This window comes from Anolis sagrei, chromosome 2 (assembly GCF_037176765.1).
Source record: "Anolis sagrei isolate rAnoSag1 chromosome 2, rAnoSag1.mat, whole genome shotgun sequence".
Taxonomy (NCBI): Eukaryota; Metazoa; Chordata; class Lepidosauria; order Squamata; family Dactyloidae; genus Anolis; species Anolis sagrei.
This window is the reverse complement of record NC_090022.1, coordinates 116,655,845-116,677,910: the sequence shown is the minus strand read 5'-3', so window position 1 is coordinate 116,677,910 and position 22,066 is coordinate 116,655,845. Positions and strand designations below refer to the sequence as shown.

The 22,066-nt window shown below is 40.8% G+C and overlaps 1 protein-coding gene across 1 annotated transcript in view; it reads left to right on the top strand.

The window, feature by feature from the left end:
* FDXR (ferredoxin reductase) overlaps positions 1-22,066 on the top strand; it is a 43,950-nt gene that overhangs the window by 5,392 nt on the left and 16,492 nt on the right. Inside the window, exons 2-5 of the mRNA XM_060764726.2 lie at positions 7,098-7,195; positions 14,855-14,950; positions 18,441-18,563; positions 20,465-20,578. Coding sequence (XP_060620709.2) covers positions 7,098-7,195; positions 14,855-14,950; positions 18,441-18,563; positions 20,465-20,578 — 431 coding nt within the window. The remainder of the gene's footprint in view (positions 1-7,097; positions 7,196-14,854; positions 14,951-18,440; positions 18,564-20,464; positions 20,579-22,066) is intronic.

The window sequence follows — 22,066 nt, the reverse complement described above, 5'->3', positions numbered from 1 at the left end:
TGCTGAAGTAATTTGACAACTGGTAAGACCTGGGTCTTTTCAGCTGCGGGCACTGTGTAGGTGGGGACCAGAGATCCCCATCTACACAGAAAAGCCTTTAAAAAAGAAAATAACTTACTCGGCCTCAATTTCCTCTTCTCCAGAACTCTCCTGGTACATAGAGATGACACACTAGGAGAAGAGAGGAGGAGGAAAATCACTCCTGCCCCCCTTCTACTGGCACATCATTCTGGAGAAGAGGGAATTGTGGCTGGGTAACTTACTTTCTTTTTAAAAAGGTTTTTCTGGGGGTTTATTTTTTGCAAGTGCCCTGCTGGAAAGTCAAGAAGGGCATTTGGACACCCCCCCCCCCCCCACACACACCAAAGCAAAAATATTGGAGGGAAGTATCTTGACTTCAAACCAGGCACAATTGTGTTTAGGAAACCCAGTTGTGCTTTGATTAAAGCCCTGTGTGGAAGTACCCCAAGACCCCTTCTACATATAAAAATCCAGGTTATCTGCTCTGAACTGGATTATCTGGCAGTGTAGATTCATATAATCTGGTTCAAATCAGATAATCTGGATTATCTGATTTGATAATCTGGATTATATGACTGTGTAGAAGGGGCCTAACTCAAGACGAATTGTATTGAATTGCTTGCAGTTCGTCGTTTAGATTTATGGTGACTCTAAAGTAGGGTTTTCTTACCAGAATTCATGTAAATTAGATTTACCTTTGCCTTTTTCTGAGGCTCAGAAAGTGTGACTTGCTACAGATCAGCCAGTGGGTTTCTGGTTTTGACCTATGTATGTACTGAATAACCCCTGGGCTAAAGCAAAGCTGCGCAATACTGTTTATATCAGGGTGGATGTTGTGTGGCCTGCAAGCTGCCTTGGCCTCTAGGCCCCACTTTTGTGGCCATTGCAGCCTCTTTCCAGTCTTTTAAAGCCTTCAATCCCATGAATGTTTTTTTAAATGTGATGTTTTGCACAATATCTGCCCTTGCCCCCAAACACAGAAATGCTCCCATCCCACTCCTAGTGCCAGCTAGAATCCTGTACTACCTACCAAATACTTCTGTTTCCTCTCAGAATAACACAATTTTGAACGGACTTGTAGATATTGCAATATTTGGACTTCTTACAGCAGTCTAATGGGAGAAATAGGTCTTTAGCCCCCATGCATTTACCCCCCCCCCCCCCGGGTATGTCAGGGATGGGCAACTTCTTGCAGGTAGGCAGTTGAACTCTTCCTGTCCTTAACTGCTTGAAGAGATTTATTTGTCATCCCTTTCCACTAGGCTTGAAATACCCCGTATTTTTACTTATTTCATATTTCTTTACTTATTGAGTCTCTTTTGGGAGAGATAAAGCAGGGTATAAATATAATAGTAATAATAATAATAATAATAATAATAATAATAATAGATCTCTAAACTACTTTTCAGCCTGAAAATGGCTTGCAAAGTAGTATACAATTTTCATAATTTCAAACAATATCCTATAAAGAAATTTAAGAGCAGGAGAGTAGTATCAAAATCAAGATAAGAGCTAATTGCATTTAAACCCAATCAGTGACTTAGTAAAGCAGAAAAATATTAATGGTCTGCTTGAAGCTAAACTAAGATGGATCCAATTTAATCTGCTGAGGGAGGGAGTTTCGGGGTCATGGTGGCACCCCAAAAAGGTCTCTGTTCTGTGTTTCATCCAGCCTAGCATTTCTTGGTGGGAAGAGCTTGAGCAACATGCAGTCTTAGGTGGAGGAGGCAGTCTTGCGGATGTTCTTACCCCAAATCTCTTAGGACTTTAGGAGGATAAGCTGTTGTCTTGGGGTACACAAAAGTAGAGCCTATGCCAATGCAGCAGGCACAGGACAGGTCCTATGGTCAACTAAGCATATCTACTAGCCAGAAATTTGTGCTAGCTGATATTCCCCCACTCATCAGGATCAGCCCCATCTGCCCTTCCTTTTCGTGAATGATAAACTATACTAAAATAGATCCAAATGACTTGGGTTTGGTGACGTGGAAACCTGAAAGTACCCAGTTAATGAAATAGCACAGTAATACTGCTGTGTTTCTTTTTGAGTTGTCCTTTGGAAAATTCTGAAAGGGTACAAGGATAATGCGCAGAAAGGTGCCAGAACAGATTTATTTAGAGGTAAAGAAAACAGACAAATTGGATTAACAAAGCTAAATGCATTCAAAACTGCTGGTAGTCCTTCACAAGGTAATCTATATTGAATAGATAAAAAAACACCCACAAAAAACCACCCTGCAAATGGATTAATATGCAAATCCCTTTAGTTGACAATTCCTGCCACTCCCATTAATACGAGCAGTGATTGTGGTTGATGAGAGTTGTAGGACACATCCACACAGCACCTAAAATGTGTGCCCTCTCATGTTTTTTCCCTGGGGTAACCAAATTACGCCTCAGGTAAAAATAAATTCTTCAGCACAAAGCAGGAAAACCTCGGCTTGTGCCGAAGTAATTTGACAGCTGGAAAGATCCGGGTCTTTAAGAAGAATTGTTTTTTTCCAGCTGGAGGCAGTGTGTGGATTGGGCCTGGGGATCACGTCAAGCAACTTCCGGTGCCCGTCCACATCTGTCTCAGGTTTCTTGATCTCCTGGAGCCCAACAAACATCCCCCACCTCCTCCTAAAAACCCCTTTGAAAAGCCTCTAAAAAAGAAAATAATTTACCCGGCCACCATTCTGGGTAACCTGACACATAGAAATGATGCGGCAAGAGAAGGGAGTAGGAAGAAAAACACTCCTGACCGCACCTTCTCCTGGTGCTTAATTTCTATGTGCCAGGAGAGCTCTGGAGAAGGGGGAATGGCAGCCGGGAAATTTATTTTCTTTTTAAAGGCTTTTGTGGTGGGGGAGGGGGTTGTTTTGTGTCTGGGTGCCCCGACCACCTCCTCCTCCCCAGGAAAGCATGGATGTTGTGGGGAAGTGTGTGGACTTTAACCTGGAACAATCAGGTTTAAGAAACCTGATTGTGGCCAGGTTAAAGCCCTCTATGGAACCACCCTTAGTCAATCAATATCTTTGGATCCTCTGTTGCAGAAGCCTGAGTGTTGGACTAGGACTATGGGACAGGGGTAATTCCAAATTTCCACTCAGAAGTTTATGAAATGCACGGTGTAAGATTGGTCAAAATGCATCTCCGAACTACATTACCTGAGGACATTTTTGAAGATGAAATGGACCACGGAGGTCATCTATGTGAGGCAACAGAAGTTCCTTGGGAAAGAGAGAGAAATAAAGTATCATAAAGCATGCTACATTTTGAATTTTATCATAGTTTGTAATAATTGTAATCAGCAGTACTCTCCTTTGTTATAACAATCAAAAAGTTAAACATTAATTTTAAAAGATTAGCATTCCTAGTTGATTTATCTATGAGACACAAGCAAAGAGACAGTCTTGAAATGTTGCCACTTCTTTCCTGAAGCCAGTGACTCCAGTTTTTCCTGCCATGAACTTCCATTGCTCTTTTCCATCGGACTGTCTTAGCTCAAAGACAAGAACTTGCCACTTTGCACAGACTTTTGGACAAGTCATAGGATGCTTCCAGCACAGATTGGGGCTGGATCTTGCAAGATCCCATCAAACAATGAACAGCTACTTTCGGCTGGAAACATTGTATGATGGAGCAAGGAGAACACGGGGAGGCTTCCCACCCGGAGGGGGGGGGGGAGCTGGGTAGTGAAACTTCTCCCCATGTGATGGGGAAGGCGGTGTTGAGGGCACTGTGGCGATTTGATGCGATGCCTGCCGAATTCCCCGCTGACACCTGTGTTAGAGCACTTAATGTGATGAAGTCCTTGGTCTCAGTGTCTGATGCAGCTCTTCATATCAGGAAGGCTGAGGATTAGAGAGATCTTTGTTGTGTTTCCTTTAGGAGAACCTAATGAGAAACTTAAAGGATGTTGTAGTTAGCAGCTTTGTCCATCTGCAAAAATTTGGGTTAGTTTGCTGTGCTGTTTTTACTTTACAGATGGTTCTTTTGTAATGTTAGTTTATTGAAACAAGTTCAGCTGTCAAAACAAATGGTTAAATAAATAGCAGACAGTTTATTGACAACATTGATACAAAGTGAGTTCTTCTGAAGTAAGTGGGCAATAGTCCCATGTAGAAGATTACAGTAGGCTCCCCATTTCCACAGCAATTAGGGGCACAGGATCCCACAAAAGTGGGGGGAAAGTAGATTTTAAAACCCCACTATTTTTCATGTACTAGGAATCTCTAGATCTTCCATCCTGACTCAATGGTCAACTTTAGGGGGAAGTTGATCATAGAATCATGGTGGAGGATCAACAGATGCTTACAGAAGTGTTCTCGTGCTTGAGGACCTTAAGATTAATACAAAGAACATATTATTCAAATCTAGCAATAATAAAAATTGGCAAAAATTAAGTCACAAACATGGAGGCTAACTGTATAGGAACACAACCCTAGACTTCCTCCCAACTTATTTGATGTGCAGAGGTGGATGTTTTGAAAGAAAATTCCTCCATTTCTTCTCTAAAGAGTCCATGGAAGGACAACTGATGGACATAGGTTGCCAGGTTAGGCAGAACATCTCTCTCCACAAGTTGAGCAGCCCTGATACAAGTTATGTGGTATAACCCAAATTGGTGAAAACATGAGGAACATTTTAACAAGAGGCTGCGAGGAAAAGGTGGACCTTCAGATGTTTTACTGCAGCTTCTAGCAGTCTAGTGATGTAGTCAGTGATGAGGAGTGATGGGAGTCACAATTCAGCAACATCTGAGAGCCACAAAGCCCCTAGTCCTGGCTCCAGCCGTTGGCGATGTGCTGGAGAATGAGACTGCCTTTGGACATTGTGATATAAAAGTTCTCAATGACTCCCAAGGTCTTGTTTGATTGGAAAGAGAAGCTCTTGTCTCAAGACCTTCACATTTGTGATTAACTCGAGCATGTTATGGGAGATTATCAGTGATCTTTGGCCCCCTTGCGTTTTGCTGCTGTCATGAAAGAAAAATTTCAGACCAGCATTACATTGTAGGGTCAGAGTATAGCAAAAAAGAATGAGATTATGGATGTGTTTTCTGGTGGTGATAAGCAAGTTCTCAAGGACATGTGTACAAGATAAATATACTCACAGTACAGAGCTGTGAAATAATAGTATGACCAACAGCAGCCTGTTCCAGAAAGAGTCTCTGAATCCAAATATTTACTAATTAGTAAAATGCAGATAACATCTGAGTAGTACACTGTTTCTGGCAGGAGGAACAAGTGAGACCACCACACTCTCTTTACAAGGCTAACAAGGATTGCTACCAATTGTGGCCCCTTCCACAAAGCTGAGTGAAGCCCCACATTATCTGCTTTGAACTGGAATATGTGGCACCGTGGACTCAGATAACCCAGTTCAAAGCAGATGTTGTGGGATTTTCTGCCTTGCTATTCTGAGATACAGAGCTGTGTGGAAGGGCTCTATGTTAGTTATTACATTTGGGGGAAAGGGAGAAGGACTTAGAAGTGGGAAAAGTGCTCCTGAGGAAGAACAGCTGCTGTAGGAGCCAAACCTATACAAAGATTGGAGCAGGATATTATAAAAATTAACTTGCATGCATCAGATTTTTGTTATTGCCAATCGTAAGACTGGATCTCGTTTGTGTGGCTGCTGCTTAAATCAAGACATTCAGCTAACTGGTTGTGTACTTCAAAGGCTCTCTTTCACCAGCCTTATCACACTTGAGGAGATAGGCATTTGCTATGTTTTCTTCTCTATACAAATGATTGAAGAGATCCACACATACAGAAAATCTCCCATTTAGGCATGTGTAAGCATGGGAGAACTCAGGATGAATGTCAGACCAGTGCTGACCACAAAAACAATGGGCAGTTCTCCCCTTGTTATAAAGGCATCACCTAACACACTGAGTGTTTTTTCCAATAAGTTTTGTTTTGGCAGATGGGTTAGGGAGTCTGTCTTAACATTAATCAGGCTAATTTGACATTATTACTTAATTTTAAGTAGAGTAGACCAAGTCAATCACTTTTTGAGGAGTGAATCAGCTGTAGATTTTTTTTTTTTTGGGTCATGTCAGGAGTGACTTGAGAAACTGCAAATTGCTTCTGGTATGAGAGAATTGGCCGTCTGCAAGGACATTTACCATCCTTTTGAGAGGCTTCTCTCATGTCCCCACATGGGGAGCTGGAGCTAATAGAGAAAGCTCCTCCACGCTCTCCCCAGATTCAATCCTCTGAAATGTCAGTCTTCAATCCTGCTGGTATAGGGATTTAACCCACTGAACCACTGGGGGCTCCAATAGCAGTAAATGAATTCAGTGGATTTAAAGTGTTTACTGTAGTCAAGACTAAAATAGGATTCAGGCCTGGGACTGGATTATATGTAATGCAGAGAAAGCCCCCGGTGGCACAGTGAGTTAAAATGCTGAGCTGCTGAACTTGCTGACCAAAAGGTTTCAGGTTCGAATCCGGGGAGCGGCGTGAGCTCCCGTAGTTAGCCCCAGCTTCTGCCAACCTAGCAGTTTGAAAACATGCAAATGTGAGTACATTAATAGGTTCTGCTCTGATGGGAAGCTAACAGTGCTCCATGATGTCATGCTGCCCACATGACCTTGGAGGTGTCTATGGACAATGCTGGCTCTTCGACTTAGAAATGGAGATGAGCACCAACCCCCAGAGTCGGACGCGACTAGACTTAATGTCAGGGGAAAACCTTTACCTAGAGATGGAAATATTGCAGGCTCCCATATTTTGTTAGGCAGCAGCTTTCCACTTCCCTTGCCATTGGTTACAATCTTTAAGGCTGCAATGTATTACTTGATTGTTTGGTAGGTCAGTTGCATATTTCTGTAACAAGGCTAGGGTTAGGGACTGCCAACTTCTGTGGAAAGTGAGGCGCTTCTTCAGTCTTTTCCTCACAGCCGTACAACCCAGAATATCAAGGCAGAAAATCCCCCAGTATCTGCTTTGAACTGGATTATCTGAGTACACACTGCCATATATTCCAGTTCAAAGCAGGTAATGTGAGATTTTATTCAGCTGTGTGGAAGGGGCCTTCCTTTTAATTTTTTTGATTTATCTGTTTTGTTCCAATTCTGTTCCCAGGAATCAAGAGGCTGTTTGTATCTACTGAAGTCATTCCCCGAATATGCATTATAGGCAGTGGACCTGCTGGATTCTATACAGCACAGCATCTCTTGAAGGTAACTGATGTGTTTACCAATAGAGAGTGGGGTGCTCTCTTATATTTCTGAAGTGAGATTATAGATTCCAGATGAACAACTTGATAACCCTGAAGCAGTAAAATTGCTTAATGTGTGTGCCTGGCAAGATCCAGCTTGAATATGCAATGGCTGTTGGCCTTGCCATAACTTGCTTTTAAAAGTTCTTAATGTCAAAACTTGAAAGTTCGGAAGGGTTGGGGGAAAACAAGGTGTCTTCTCCGCATACTGAAAAGACTGCACAGTATGTTTTAACCAAGTCTTTTTAGAATAAACATGCCACAATTGGGGTGCTGCCTCATTTTTCTTGGCATCTGAAGATGATCACAGGCTCTTAGGTAGGTAGGTGAGGGAGGACAAATTCTTTCACTGAACCCAGAAAGGTTAGCATTTCTTAAGACTCGGCAATCAAAGTCTGTTTACAGATTGAGGTCTGTAGGTGGTGCTGAAGAGTTATCATTGCCTCTGTTCATCCCTTTCAATGTGACAGTCAGATCCCAGTTCTATGCTATTTTTGCTGGTGGCGGATCAGCAGGGCTGTAACTGATGTTTTCCTGGCTGCCATAGCGGTGTCTTGGACGTACCTGAGATGTCACTAGGGTTAGCAGCCTTCTTGCCCACATCATACACACCCATGTGGGCTTGTGGGTTTTAGCATGGTAGAAATTTGCTTCCTATGACAGGGAAAATGTATTTTTTTAAAAAATCTAGAATATCCAGTCCCATAGTTTGAAATATAGCCATTTTTGTGCCTGATGTGAACAAAATTGTAGCTTCCTACAGCACAATCCTACACGCAGAAGAGGGACATCTTATTAAATTAATCAATGCTTCCTCCCAAATGTGTGTGCCCAGACTCAAAGCTTTTTATTGGCTAATTAGTTGCTGTTAATAGCAAATGGGTGATGGGCATGCTGTTAATATCCTCAACATCTTCAGAATCCCCAGACTTACATTTTTCTGACCTCAACAACTGGATTAATTGTTGTTTTTGCAAATCTCCAGGTGGAACAATATACATTTTGAAATAACTTGCAGGACTTACCAACTTGTAAATAACTTGTTAATTGCTGTCAAATTAACTTTGAGTTATGGCAACCCCATAAATGAGAGACCTTCAAGTCAGTCCCACATCAACTATTCTCTTCAGGTCTTGCAGACTCAAGGTTGTGGATCCCTGATTGAATCCATCCATCTGGAATGAAGTCTTCCTCCTTTTCTATTGCCTTCTTCCTTTCCAAATACTATTGACTTTTTAGTGAGTCATGTCTTCTCATGACATGTGGAAAGTATGATAGCACCAGGTTCAGTCACCTTCACTTTTAAGGAGAATTTAAGATTGATTTATTCTAGGACACATTAATTTGTCTTTTTGTAGTCCATGTTATCCATTTTAAAAAAATAAAAATGTTGTTTTTGGGAATTAGGACTTCTGGCTATTTGGAGATATTTGCTTTATTGTTTGTACATGCTGTGGATCTGCCACAGTTGTCTATTTCTGCTTTAGTGGACAGTACACTAAGAATATGATGCAGTTTTTAATATAAAGGTTGAGCATTTCTAACCCTAAATACTCAAAAATCATCCACATGGGTGGCTGAGATAGTGACACCTTTGCTTTCTGATGGTTCCGTGTTCAAACACTGTTATATCTAAATAATTATTGAAAATTATTGCATAAAATTATCTTCAGACTAGGTGTGTGATGTAATGTGAAATAAACCATGTGTAGTTCACATTTGATCAGCTCACACACTGCCTTGCCAGAGAAAGAAAATATGCCACGCAGATTAAAAGTAAAGAACAAGTAGTTTACTCTTCGTAGTTCATAACAACATATGTACAATGTGATCACTGGCATCAACTCACATAATGTCCTTTTATGAGAGATTTAAAATGGTATTTTTCTGTCCATGTGGATACCCTCCTTCAGCAGCTGATGAAGCGAGAGCACACTCCAAACTCTTTCTCTTCTTCTCACTCTGCACTAGCAGAGCTCAAGCCTGACCAAAAATGTAATGGTAACCAAGTCTCAGGCTCAGCCTGCTCCCTGTACATTACTTGACTAATTGGCTTCGTGCATCTTATTTTACAGTTGACACACACACACTCACTGATTCCTTGCATGCGCCAACAAGGTGCACACAAAACAATTTTGTGCTTAGGTCTGGGTTTCATCTCTGAGATCTTATTATATACATATATGCAAATACAGGTGTTCAGAAACTCAAAATCCAAAATACCTCTGGTCCCAAGCATTTCAGATAAGGGATACTCAATTTGTACTGAGAATAAATGACATGGTTACTTAATCTCTGCAGAGAGACAAAAGTGAAACTCGAGGAGAAAATGAAATCCTGTCCTTGGTAAAGCCGGTGTCAAAACTGTAGAGTAGGATGTTTTCCCACCATTGTTGTTCTGCATGCGTAGCTGATAATAGTCTTAGTCCTTGTGAGGCTTTTGGGTTTGAGTGATGGAGATGGACTTGGAATCACTCCAGGTCCTTGTTGTTGGACAGCAAAAGACGAAGAAAGATGTGGAGTTTTTCACGGGTTCTTGTTTTCAAATGCAAGGGTAATTAAACATCGATGGAGGGGAGCGACTGCCTGCGTTTGTGCGTAGTCAGGTTGGACAGGTTAATTAGCACATCAAAGGCTCTTGGCAGACTGAAAATCTTCTAGCAAGAAGGTCGGTTCAGTGAAATACTAGGGAAGATAATGTAATTAACTGGAAAAGTATTCCGGGGCTTGCCTTTACTAAAGGATTTGATGCTCTTAAATGCAAATCTTTATTTTCCCTTTAAAAAAAACTCCAGCGTTTTCCCTTTGGGTGTGAATGAGAGAAACAATATTTTGGTTGCTGATGCTCAGCGGCCAGATTTAACTGTGAAGGATAATCTGGAAAGGCCTGGCACAGTGAATTTTAAAAAGGAAATGGATGCCATGGTCCTTTTCCAGCTTTTGAAGGGCATCACTCTTCTGAGCTAAAATCAAAAATTGGGCCTGAGTTAGTGCCTCTTTAGCACCTGCAAGGCTCTTTAGTTTGAACTAGACTTTGCAAAGCAACAGCAAAGACAGGCAGGTTTTATCTTTGATGGTCAAAAGAAACATACTTGTTTCATATCTTCGTTTATTCACTGCTCAAGGGAAGGGACATTGGGGTATAAGAAGACACAAGAGAGGATCTTCTTGGCTGGGGCAACCTTAATTGTGGAATTCTCCTCCCTCCTGGTCTGATTAGCACCAAATTAAGACATTTTAAAGATTAAAACCTAACAGGCTTAATTTACTTTAAACATTCATGGCTTTTAACTGTTGTAGCCTTTCATGCTGTTTACTTGCGGTCATGATTAAAAACCTTTTATTCTGTTTAAGATGGTTAATTGTTTTAATCTGGCATTATATTGTACTGTTCATTGTTTTATGTGTTGTCCTGAAATCCCACAAAAAAGAACTGGTTATAAATATTTCAGTTAATAAATATGGAAGTCAAGGAGACATATGTTTCATTCTTAAAGTAAAGGTAAAGGTTTCCCCGACATTAAGTCTAGTCGTATCCGACCATGGGTGGTGGTGCACATCTTCATTTGTCCGTAGACACCTCCAAGGTCATGTGGCCAGCATGACTGCATGGAGCACTGTTACCTTCCAGCAGAAGCGGTACCTATTGATCATATTTGCATGTTTTTGAACTGCTAGATTGGCAGAAACTGGGCCTAACAGTGGGAGCTCACCCCACTCCCCAGATTCAAACCGCCAAACTTTTGTTCAGAAAGTTCAGCAGCTCAATTCAGTTGCAAAGGATGATCCTTTTTCATTTTAAAGAGTTGGATAGAAAAAGGAGCATCAACTGGAGTTTGTTGTGGAGCCTATACCTGATGAAATTCTCCATACCATGCAACCAGTTAGTGAAATTAAGAGGGTAAAGAGAATCAGACAGGTTTAAGAATTAATGAGTGGTGTCTAAGAGTCTGAATTTGCTAGGAATGGAGAGTGTAAAAGTGTGAACTGTGTTTTAAATATACTAATAAATCTGTTTTATTATGCTTATCTTCTGTTAGTACAGTCAAGTCTGCTCTCCTCATAACCTGGGGTCAGGGGTGGAAAAGTCACAAATAAAAAAACCTATATTTTTTTAATCTGAGAGAAAACCCTCTCTTGGAACCTCTAGGTCCTTCAGCACATCACTAGGTTTTCCAAAACATCTCTGGCAGAAGTCACAGAACTGGACTGGATAGACCTAGAGATTCTTTAAAAGGTCATATTAAGAATCCTACCTTCATGACCGTATCTCCTTCTTCTCTTCGATCTTCTGGGGAGGCCCTCCTCTCGCTTCCTTCTCCATTGCAGGTGCGACTTGTGGGGACCAGGGAGAGGCCTTCTCTGTGGTGGCCCCTTGGCTTTGGAACTCGCTACCCGGAGAGATTAGGCAAGCGCCTACCCTGGCAGCCTTCAGGAAGAGCCTAAAAACCTGGCTGTTCCGGTGTGCCCTTGAGGAATGAATACAAATCCCCACACCATGACCAGCTCAGTACAATATACCCTTCAATGTACTTCATCTCATCCTTTAGTGAAACTCACCCCATTGCTTGTCCCATCTGAAATCTCCCACCAGGCACACTACCCTACTCATCCATCTCACCCAGGTTTTTTATACTTTATGATTCTGTTCCTTGTAACTGGCCCAGTCCACTTTTCTATTATTTTATTTTTATTTCCTGTGTTTGACTTTGTATTAACTTGTTTTGTTTACTTTTATTTGCTGTATGTATTTGATTTTGATTTGTTGTAATTGTTGGGCTTGCCCTCATATTAGCCGCCACTCTGGGGAGATGGTGGCAGGTATAAATAAAGTATTATTATTATTATTATTATTAATAATAATAATAATCAAATCTGCCAAAGTTAAATCCATAGATGTGAAGAATAAACTGTATTGTTTTTGTTTTTATCTGCTTTTGGCTTCCATGAATTATGGTATTATACAGATTGGATTCAGATGTGGCATTTGTGGCGGCAGTGAATACAGTAGGATAGTGTCCAGAGGAGTTATAAGTTGTACCTTGAAGGCATTTAGGAAATCCCAACTGTTGGTGGCCACAGTGGTAGGACAGGAGGAGTGTCTTAGAGTCATGGCAGAGATGTGGACCATGGAAAGCCCTCACTCTTGTTGGTGACTGTGAAGTTTGTGCAAGTCTTCACACTTGGTATCAGACAAAGTTTTGGCAGAGCCTCACACTTGGTGGAAAAGTGGTGGGTTATGTTAAACCATGAAAAAGGGTGCATCCCCTTTTTCAGGGGTCAATCCTGTAATTACGCAGTAAGACCATGTCCAGCTCCACAGTAATGCCATTTCTGGATGGGTGAGTATTTAATCTCTCCAGTCCTAGTTTGGTAACATACTAGTTTTTGGACAGGATATTATCATAATGCCTGTCATGCTGAATTGCCTATGAGCTGAAATGCCCCCATACCTACAGTGGCCTTTAAAGAATGGGTTTAAGCCGGGTAACCTGTTATGACAGTCTTTTTTTTTAGGACTCAAGGAATTATAATTCTGTGTGAGTGCTCCTAGTTGTTGGCAATCCAAGCCCATTCTATGGTTTTCACAAGATTTTATTGGTAGAGAAATAGGGAGTTTGAATGTATTTCTGATTGGATAATGTCTTAAATACATTGTGCTGTCATGCTCAGTTGTATTTACTTTTTTACATCTCAGTGTGGATTAAAGGCATTGTGCCACATCCTTGATTTGAAGTATGATAAGAAGCATATAGCTTACTTGGCTGTGAGAAAAATGTTTTTATGGATACGATAAAATCCAGACTATTGAGTATTATGTATGTGTATATATCTCTATTGAGGTCTTGCCCCTTTTTTCGGTCAGTTGTTAAGTAGCACCGGAGAGAGTGTGTGTGTGTGTTTATGCATGTACCTTCAAGTTTGGAGACCCCATCTATTTCATGGAGTTTTATTTTTGCCAGTCCTCTTACTTGAAATATAACCTACAGTACCTAGTATTCATTGGCTGTTTTCCATCCAAGTTTTAACCAGAGTTGACCCTGCTTAGTTTCCAATATCAGATGGGATCTGGTACTTTGGGTCTTTAGGCCTAGAACTGGAGTACCAATGTATCAGTGCACATTTGTTAGTACATGCCAACAGTCATTCATATATGGTTCTAACATATTCATGTCCTACAGGCAATTAATTAGGATGTAGGACATTCTCTTTCCTAAACAGAACAGTCCCATATGTGTTTTCTAAAGTAAATAAATAAATTCCACTCAGTTCAACATCATTTACTGTTTAAGGTAGTTTCAATTTGCTTAATGTACGTTATTCCAGAATAAGTAGAGGCATGAATATTTATTTTGAAATAATTGCAGCAGAGCTGTATGAGTTTTTATAAGAGAGATCTAAGAACCATGGCCCAGTTTGTATTGGTTAGCAAGAAGCTTCGAGGTCCTGAATTTCCTAGTTTAATTGGCCATTTCAGTGTGGAGATTGGAAGGTTTTGCTTCTGTTTTCAACCAACGGCAATTAATTTTGACTGCAGAGTCATGGCAGATTATGGTTAGTCTGTTGTATGGCCTGTACTTGGGAAACAAGTCAAATTTGAATTGTAGAATATGATCCTAACCTGTTCTCTTACGTTATACTGTTGGGACCAGCCAAGATGTCACAATATAGCAAGTAAGCTTTTGATCTATCCAAAACTTATTTGTCTGACTGGATGGTACAAAGGAGTGGGAACAAAGCACAATAATTAGGACCGATTCTATAGCTATCTGTTTAGACTCCATGTGAAGACTACAGACTGAATGAGTGAGTTTCTGCTAGGTGCTATAATTCTCACATTACATTTAGGATTATGGAATGATGATACGAAGCTGACATCCCTGACATCCCCTCCCCAACTTTGGAAAAGAGCAAAAAATCCCATTGTAGCTCCTATCTCTTTCTGGGTATGTTTGCTTCAGACTTTTGATGGAAATTTGGAGTGGCGTGCTAAGGGAAGACTTCCTCTTGTATTTTGCTCCCTGTCCTCCAGCCATTCAGTCAAGTGTCCCCAGGCCTGTGCTGATTCCCCATTTACTACAGGGTAGATTAACATTATTCTGTTGCTTTCAGATTGGATGTTATAGATCCGGTTGGATGGCTCTTTAAAGGGGATTGGAGCTGTCCCAGAGCTGCAAATCACTAAAGCTTACGCAATTTTGTATATATTTTTTATAAAATGAGATTGCCTTATAAGATTATTTTTGTACAGGGATTGAGCATCCCTTATCTGGTTGAGATAGTGACACCTTTGCTTTCTGATGGTTCAATTTACCAACTTGGTTTCATTCAAAAAAATATTAAAATATTATACAAAATTGCCTTTAGGTTACATGTATATGAGATATAAATGAATGTCATGTTTAGTCAAACATTAGAGATTAGTAAACAAGTTAGTAAACAAGTGTCCTGCAGGTTGGAAAAAAATGGACACAGTCCCAAATTACTGTAATGTCAACTGTTGTATTGTCTGTTTTGACAGCAGCATGGTGATAATCTCAATCAGTACTAGTTCAAGTTTCATTTATTTATTTGTGTCTTTTTATTTATTCTCAAACCTAAATCTCAATTCATTTCTCAGCACCACAAACAGGCTCAGGTGGACATTTATGAGAAGCTGCCAATTCCCTTTGGCCTGGTTCGCTTTGGAGTCGCTCCGGACCACCCAGAAGTCAAGGTTGGTGGTAGCTTTCTCTTCTATTGTCACAACCTGGGACATGGTCTAGCATATTGTGGGTGGAGGGGAGAGCAGAGGCTGGAATTGTCCATTTTAATGTTTTGCAATAGTGGTGTGGTACAGCCAGTTTGCTGTTTGCTTCTCTTGGACACATGGATATTTTTCCTTTCCCTCTGTCAGGAAATGATGCAGGAGTTTGTGAACCTTGAGATGGCAAACCTGCCTGGCAAGATTTAGGGCTTGGCTTGTGAGACTCTCAGATTCAAATCCTTCCTTGGTTGAGAAGTACACCGGGTGGCCATGGCTGAGCCACCATCTGTCAACTACGCTTGCCTCATATGATGGCAGAGAAGCCAAAAGTCTGCTCTTGAGTTCCTTCAAAAATGGGAATGGTATTAAAATACATGTGGACCATTCTTGGTAGTTGGAAGGGATAGGAAGGATTTGAAGGTGAACACAGGCAAGTTGTCAGGCTGTGAAGAACATGATGTAATGGCAGAACTGACAGGCCACATGCATCTAAGCCATTTCATAGAATCATAGAATAATAGAGTTGGAAGAGACCTTGTGGGCCATCCAATCCAACCCCCTGCCAAGAAGCAGGAAAATTCAGAGCACCCCCACCAGATGGCCATCCAGCCTCTGTTTAAAAGCCTCCAAAAAAGGAGCCGCCATCACACTCCGGGGCAGAGAGTTCCACTGCTGAACAGGTCTCACAGTCAGGAAGTTCTTCTTAATGTTCAGATGGAATCTTCTTTCTTGTAGCTTGAATCCATTGTTCTGCATCCTAGTCGCCAGGTCAGAAGAAAACAAGCTTGCTACTTCCTCCCTATGACTTCCTCTCACATATTTATACATGGCTATCATGTCTCCTCTCAGCCTTCTCTTCTTCAGACTAAACATGCCCAGTTCTTTAAGCTGCTCCTCATAGGGCTTGTTTTCCAAACCCTTGATCATTTGATTCCAGCTTGTCCAGCTTGTCATTCCAGCTTGTCAACATCTCCCTTCAATTGTGGTGCCCAGAATTGGACACAATATTCCAGATGTGGTCTAACTAAGGCAGAATAGAGGGGTAGCATGACTTCCCTGGATCTAGACACTATACTCCTATTGATACAGGCCAAAACCCCATTGGCTTTTTTTGCTGCCGCATCACATTGTTGGCTCATGTTTAACTTGTTGTCTATGAGGACTCCAAGATCTTTTTCACAGATACTGCTCTCGAGCCACGCGTCTCCCATTCTGTATTTTTTGCATTTCATTTTTTCTGCCTAAGTGGAGTATCTTGCATTTGTCACTGTTGAACTTCATTTTGTTAGTTTTGGCCCATCTCTCTAATCTGTCAAGATCATTTTGAATTCTGCTCCTGTATTGGCTATCCCTCCCAATTTGGTGTCGTCTGCAAACTTGGTGAATCATGCCTTCTAAGACTTCATCTAAGTCATTAATAAAGATGTTGAACAGGACCGGGCCCAGGACGGAAACCTGTGGCACTCCGCTCGTCACTTCTTTCCAGGATGAAGAGGAAGCATTTGTGAGAAACACCCTCCGGTTTCATTCGTTTAACCAATTACAGATCCACCTAACTGTAGTTTTGCCTAAACCACATTGGACTAGTTTCCTTGCCAGAAGGTCATGGGGGACCTTGTCGAAGGCCTTACTGAAATCCAGGTACACTACACCCACGGCATTCCCCGCATCTACCCAGCTTGTAGCTCTATCGAAGAAAGAGATCAGATTAGTCTGGCATGACTTGTTTTTGATAAATCCATGTTGACTATTAGCAATGACCCATTTCTTTCTAAGTGTTTGCAGACCACTTCCTTAACAGTCTTTTCCATAATCTTGCCTGGTATCGATGTGACGCTGACCAGACGGTAATTGTTTGGGTCATCCTTTTTTACTTTCTTGACGATAGGGACCACATTGGCCCTCCTCCAATCTGCTGGAACTTCTCCCGTTCTCCAAGAACTCTCAAATATGATTGCCAATGGTTCCGAAATGACTTCCGCTAGCTCCTTCAGAAATTCATTATACACAATCTCTTTAGTTTTCCAATTTGAGGAACAAGCAATGAATTTTAGTATGAATATAACAAAACAGTAACATTTGTTAAAGAGAGAAAATTATTTGGACTTCTCTACTTGTCCTTCGTGGCAGGCAGACACAGTGCACTCATTTCCATTAAATGAAGTGAGAAAACAAAACCATGATCAGAAATTATAGTAATCTGATCCTCTAGAAAGCCTAATATAAAGGTCTTTCACTTACGTAGTTTTTAGAAATACATATTTTTAAAACAAAATATCCCATCATCAATTCTTTTTCTCAAAATTTTCGGGGCAGAAGGGTTTGGAGAAAAAATAGGGGGGGAAAATGGCTCCCCGCTGAATTTTCCATTTCCCCTTTTTTGTTAGATTTAATATCTCTAAACACGTTATACCAATGCTCAATTTTTGTTTTCTTTTCATGTATTCTGTCATGTTTTTCTTTGCATCTAATGTTCTGTTTTTCACATTATTTTAAAGAGAGAATCCACTTTAAATATGGGGTGCTAGATTTTGGAGAGGGTAAACTTAACATTGGTAGAAGGTTATTACTATCTTGCCATCATGGTATGTTAAAACAGCAACAGCAGCAGCAACAACAACAAAACTGCTCTGGCCTGGATTCAATTCTTAGTCTATTAGTAAGTTAGCTTTGACTGTTAGTAGATCAGACTGAATACATCAATATAAACTTGGTAAGTCAACACTTATATAGGCTCAATAGGTTTACTTTATTTGGAACTTAGAACTGAATTTGGTTTTCTAAAATGATGAGGATCATGCAATCCTCCAGATATTTCCAGACTGCAACTCTTAGCATAACTGTAATGACTGCGACTGCTGGGAGATCCAGTGCAACAGCCTCTGGAGAGCTATAGGATTCCCTCATTCTAAATCAGTGGTTTTCAACCTGTGGGTCCCCAGGTGTTTTGGCCTACAACTCTCAGAAATCCCAGCCAGTTTGCCAGTTGTTAGGATTTCTGGGAGTTGAAGGCCAAAACATCAGGGGACCCACAGGTTGAGAACCACTGCCCTACCTGAATCAATGTGATATTAAATTTTATACTCTTTCACTGCAAGCAGCTAAAAAAAATGCCAGCTGTTGGCTGTGGAATTGGCTCCTCTGCTGATGATTGCACCTTTGGGGAGAAGAAACCCTTTTATATATGCCCTTTTATAATGGTGCTGCCTGGCTTGGTGCCAAGCCTTGGATCACAGTGTTATTTCAAAAATGAGATCTTCTCTCCAATTGTCAGATAAGAGTCTCAGAAGATGCAGCCTGAATGAGAGAGAGAGAGAGAGAGATGCTCCCTTAGATGGCACAAGAAGGTCACCAGTGACCTTCATCCCTCCCTCGCTGCCTGCTTTGCCATCTTCTCCTGCCTGGGTGCTGTAGGAGAACCTATCAAATCAGAACCCCTCTTGCCGTCTCTCCCAAACAGAATGTGATCAATGCATTTACGCAGACGGCATGCTCTGATCGCTGCATCTATTCTGGGAACGTGACAGTGGGGAAGGATGTCACCATAAAGGAGCTGCAGAAGGCTTATCATGCCGTGGTTTTGGTGAGTTTACTTCTCTGTGAGATTGAACAGCAGAGAAATTGCCAGAATGGTTGGCGAGAAAGACAGATCAATATTTAAACAATATGTCCCATGAGTAGATAACCACAGTGGTTGATGCATGCCTTTCTTCACCATCTATTCCAACATCACAATTTTTGTTCTGAAATGTTGCATTCCATTCTGGTCCTGGGGCCCAGGCCCCATCTCCACTGCCATATAATGTAGTTTCAGAATGCAATTTAGATTCATATAATTCACTTCAATGCAGTTAAGCTGCATTATACAGCAGTGTAGATGGGGCCCCAGTTAAAATGTGTAAAGGGAGCTACAGCAGAGTCTCGCTTATCCAACATAAACAGGCTGGCAGAACGTTGGATAAGCGAAAATGTTGGATAATAAGGAGGGATTAAGGGAAAGCATATTAAACGTCAAATTACACATTAAGCACCAAAACATCATGTCTTTACAACCAATCGACAGAAAAAAAAGTTCAATACACGGTAACGTTATGTAGTAGTTACTGTATTTATGAATTTAGCACCAAAACATTGCAATGTATTGAAACAGCCGTGGATCCGGGTGGGAAGTAGACTGCATTGGATAATACAGAACATTGGATGAGCGAAGGTTGGATAAATGAGACTCTACTGTACTTCTAAATGCTGTTTTTCAATTGAGTCATTTTGGCTGTTGGGATTGGAAGGACTTCAGAGTTGCTCCATGTAGGCATCTCTGAATCAGGAAACAGGTTCTTGAAGTCAAGGGAAGTTCAGAGTTTAAAATCATCCATTACAATTAGGTGACTCTGAGCGTGAAATCTATAGCAACCGTCCTTGTAGCTTGCTTTAATGAATGTTGAAATAGCCCGCTGCTTTCATAGCATTTTAACAGCCTCATTTATCAGAATAAATTCACACAATCAAAAGTCCGTGTACAGCTTTAGACAATTATTTCATCCCCATATTCTTGCCAGAAGAAGATGTCAGCATTGGTAAAACAAAGAAAATGGTTTTATCTCCACCAGTCCTCCATAGCCTCAAGCAGAAATAATATAATCATTCCCTTGACAACAACTGAGAAAATCAGACCAAGGCCACAGATCTGCTGTAGGACATAATTTTGCAAAAAAAGTCTTTCTCTCAGATAGTTTTTTTTTTTTTTGAATTATTTTGGGATAGCAAATGTTTGAACATCTTGTCATAAATATTTAGTTCATCATTCAAGAGGGAAATATTCCATTATCCAATTCTTCCTCATTTTTTTCTGGGCAAAAAGGCTTCAGGGAGAAGATAGGGTGTTTTATAAAACAAAACGCATTTTTGCAGGCCTTCACATTTCTTGGAAAGTTCTCCAAACTATTGCAATTTGATCTACTTGGGGCTATCCTTGAAAAATGTTCAGAAGCTACTGCTCATGCAAAATACATATAGTGTCCACTCCATAAATTGTTGGAAAAGGCATGTTTTTGGCAGTTGATGAACAGTTTGCCAGAAGCACAGTTTTCCCAGGCTGTTTTTGCTTGGTCTTATGTATTATTGGATTGGTGCTAGAACAGCTCTCCTGGTGGACTCCCCTCAGCAATTCCCCCTGGTTGTGTACATGTGAGCAACATTATAATAGAGGAATACAAAATCAATGGGAGGCTTTTTAACAAAGAAAGAGGCAGAGATCTGCAAACTGAGCTTGGTTGTTTTTGCTCTCATGAAACCTATGTGGGTTCAAGACTCCAAGGAAATGCTTTCAAACATGTATTCTGTTGTGAGTATTTCTCTCTGTGGAAGGAAAGAATTCCTTTCACGTAGGAGGAAATTGACCATGTGTGTATTTGACTCACTCCCTGTGAAATGTGTGTGGTTTTCTCTCTCCTCGCCCCCCCCCCAATCTTTTTTCTCTCTCTGCAGAGTTATGGAGCTGAGGACAGCCGGAGGCTTGGGATTCCCGGAGAAGACCTTGCAGGAGTCTATTCCGCTAGAGCATTTGTAGGATGGTACAACGGCCTGCCTGAGAACAGAGATGTAAGGTTGTAGGTTCCCTTACGTACATGCACATAGATTTGCAAACACATACACGCCCAGACATCACAGGGCTTTCCACATGTTTGAACACAGCCATCCAGGTTTGGCTTAGTGGCTGGCTGAAAGGCCTGCAATTGGAAAAGATTAACAGATGTCAAATTAAATCCTCTTCAGATTTACAAATGTGAACAATTTGCACGGCCATAAGAAGAGATTAGCTGGCTCCCTCTCTCAGAGGTGCCATAAGGAAAGCTAGAAGGGATGCTTCTGCCTTTGAGACAGGGGAGAAGAGGCTAGAATATTTCACATAGAATCCCTACCTATGTGAGTGTGCAAATAAAGAGTATGTGTCCTATAATTTGTGAGAAAACCTGTACGACCGTTTTCGTGTCACAAAATGTCTCCTAGGAGACTTTGGCACAGCGTGGTGTGTCTGTGGGTATATAAATTTAGCCCTATAATAAAATGTTATGTCTAAAATAGTGCTAGTATTTGTAGCCATTGTAAAATCATGAGCTGCAGGTTGCTTACAAAATAACTAGATGATACAATACTATATTCTGCTATTACTTGTTGTATTTCCATCCCCTCCTTCTTCTAAAGATCTCTGTATAGCAAATGTATTCCTCTCCAGCACTCTGAGTATCCATCTTTTCTGTCACCCAGTGAAATCAATGTGGGGCCATTAGATAGAGAGAGAAAGTGATGGACTGAAAAGGAAAACATTCTTATAGTGCAAAACAGCATGGTTTTTTTTAGAAGTTCATGTTAAAATCCCCTTTCAGCTACAGAGATCACTACATGAGCACTGGAATATGATAAGTCCCACAGGGACCAGGAAAAAGCAGTGCATTCCCTGTACTGTTTAGACTAGAGTGAGACTGGGAAGGCAGGGTAACCATAAAAATATTAAATTTAAACAAAATATTTACATGTCTGAATGTTTAAATTTTCTATGTCTTATGTTTAATGGTTTTAATTGGTTTTAAGTTCATAGTTATATGTAGTAATTAGATATTATGATTTCTTTGGGTACTGTATGTTGGCATTGTATTTTTGCTGTTAGTATTCTGTAAACTGCTTCGAGTCCCCCCAGGGGTAAGAAAGGCAGTATATAAATACAGCAAATAAATAAATAAATAAATAGTTGGGCCTAACGTAAGATGAGAGGGTGGGCTCCAATGCTGCTTGTTATGGCTATTGAAAAGATGGCGGTTATGCTTAACAGGGATGTTATTTTGCCCTGAATGTTGCTATTTTGTAGGAAAAATGAGTGAATATGGTTATAGGGAACCATATTTTAGAGGGAGGGGGCTGTGTGTCTATATATTTGCCAAAGCTTGTGATGTGTGTGGAGTTTTCCTACGAGGAGCTGACATGAACATAGGGAAAATAGCCTTTTATGAAGTTGACCTCAGTAATTGCTTTGAGGCTGAACTACTCACTGCTGTTTGGTTGTGAGAAGTGTTTTTTTCTTCTGCCTCTTCT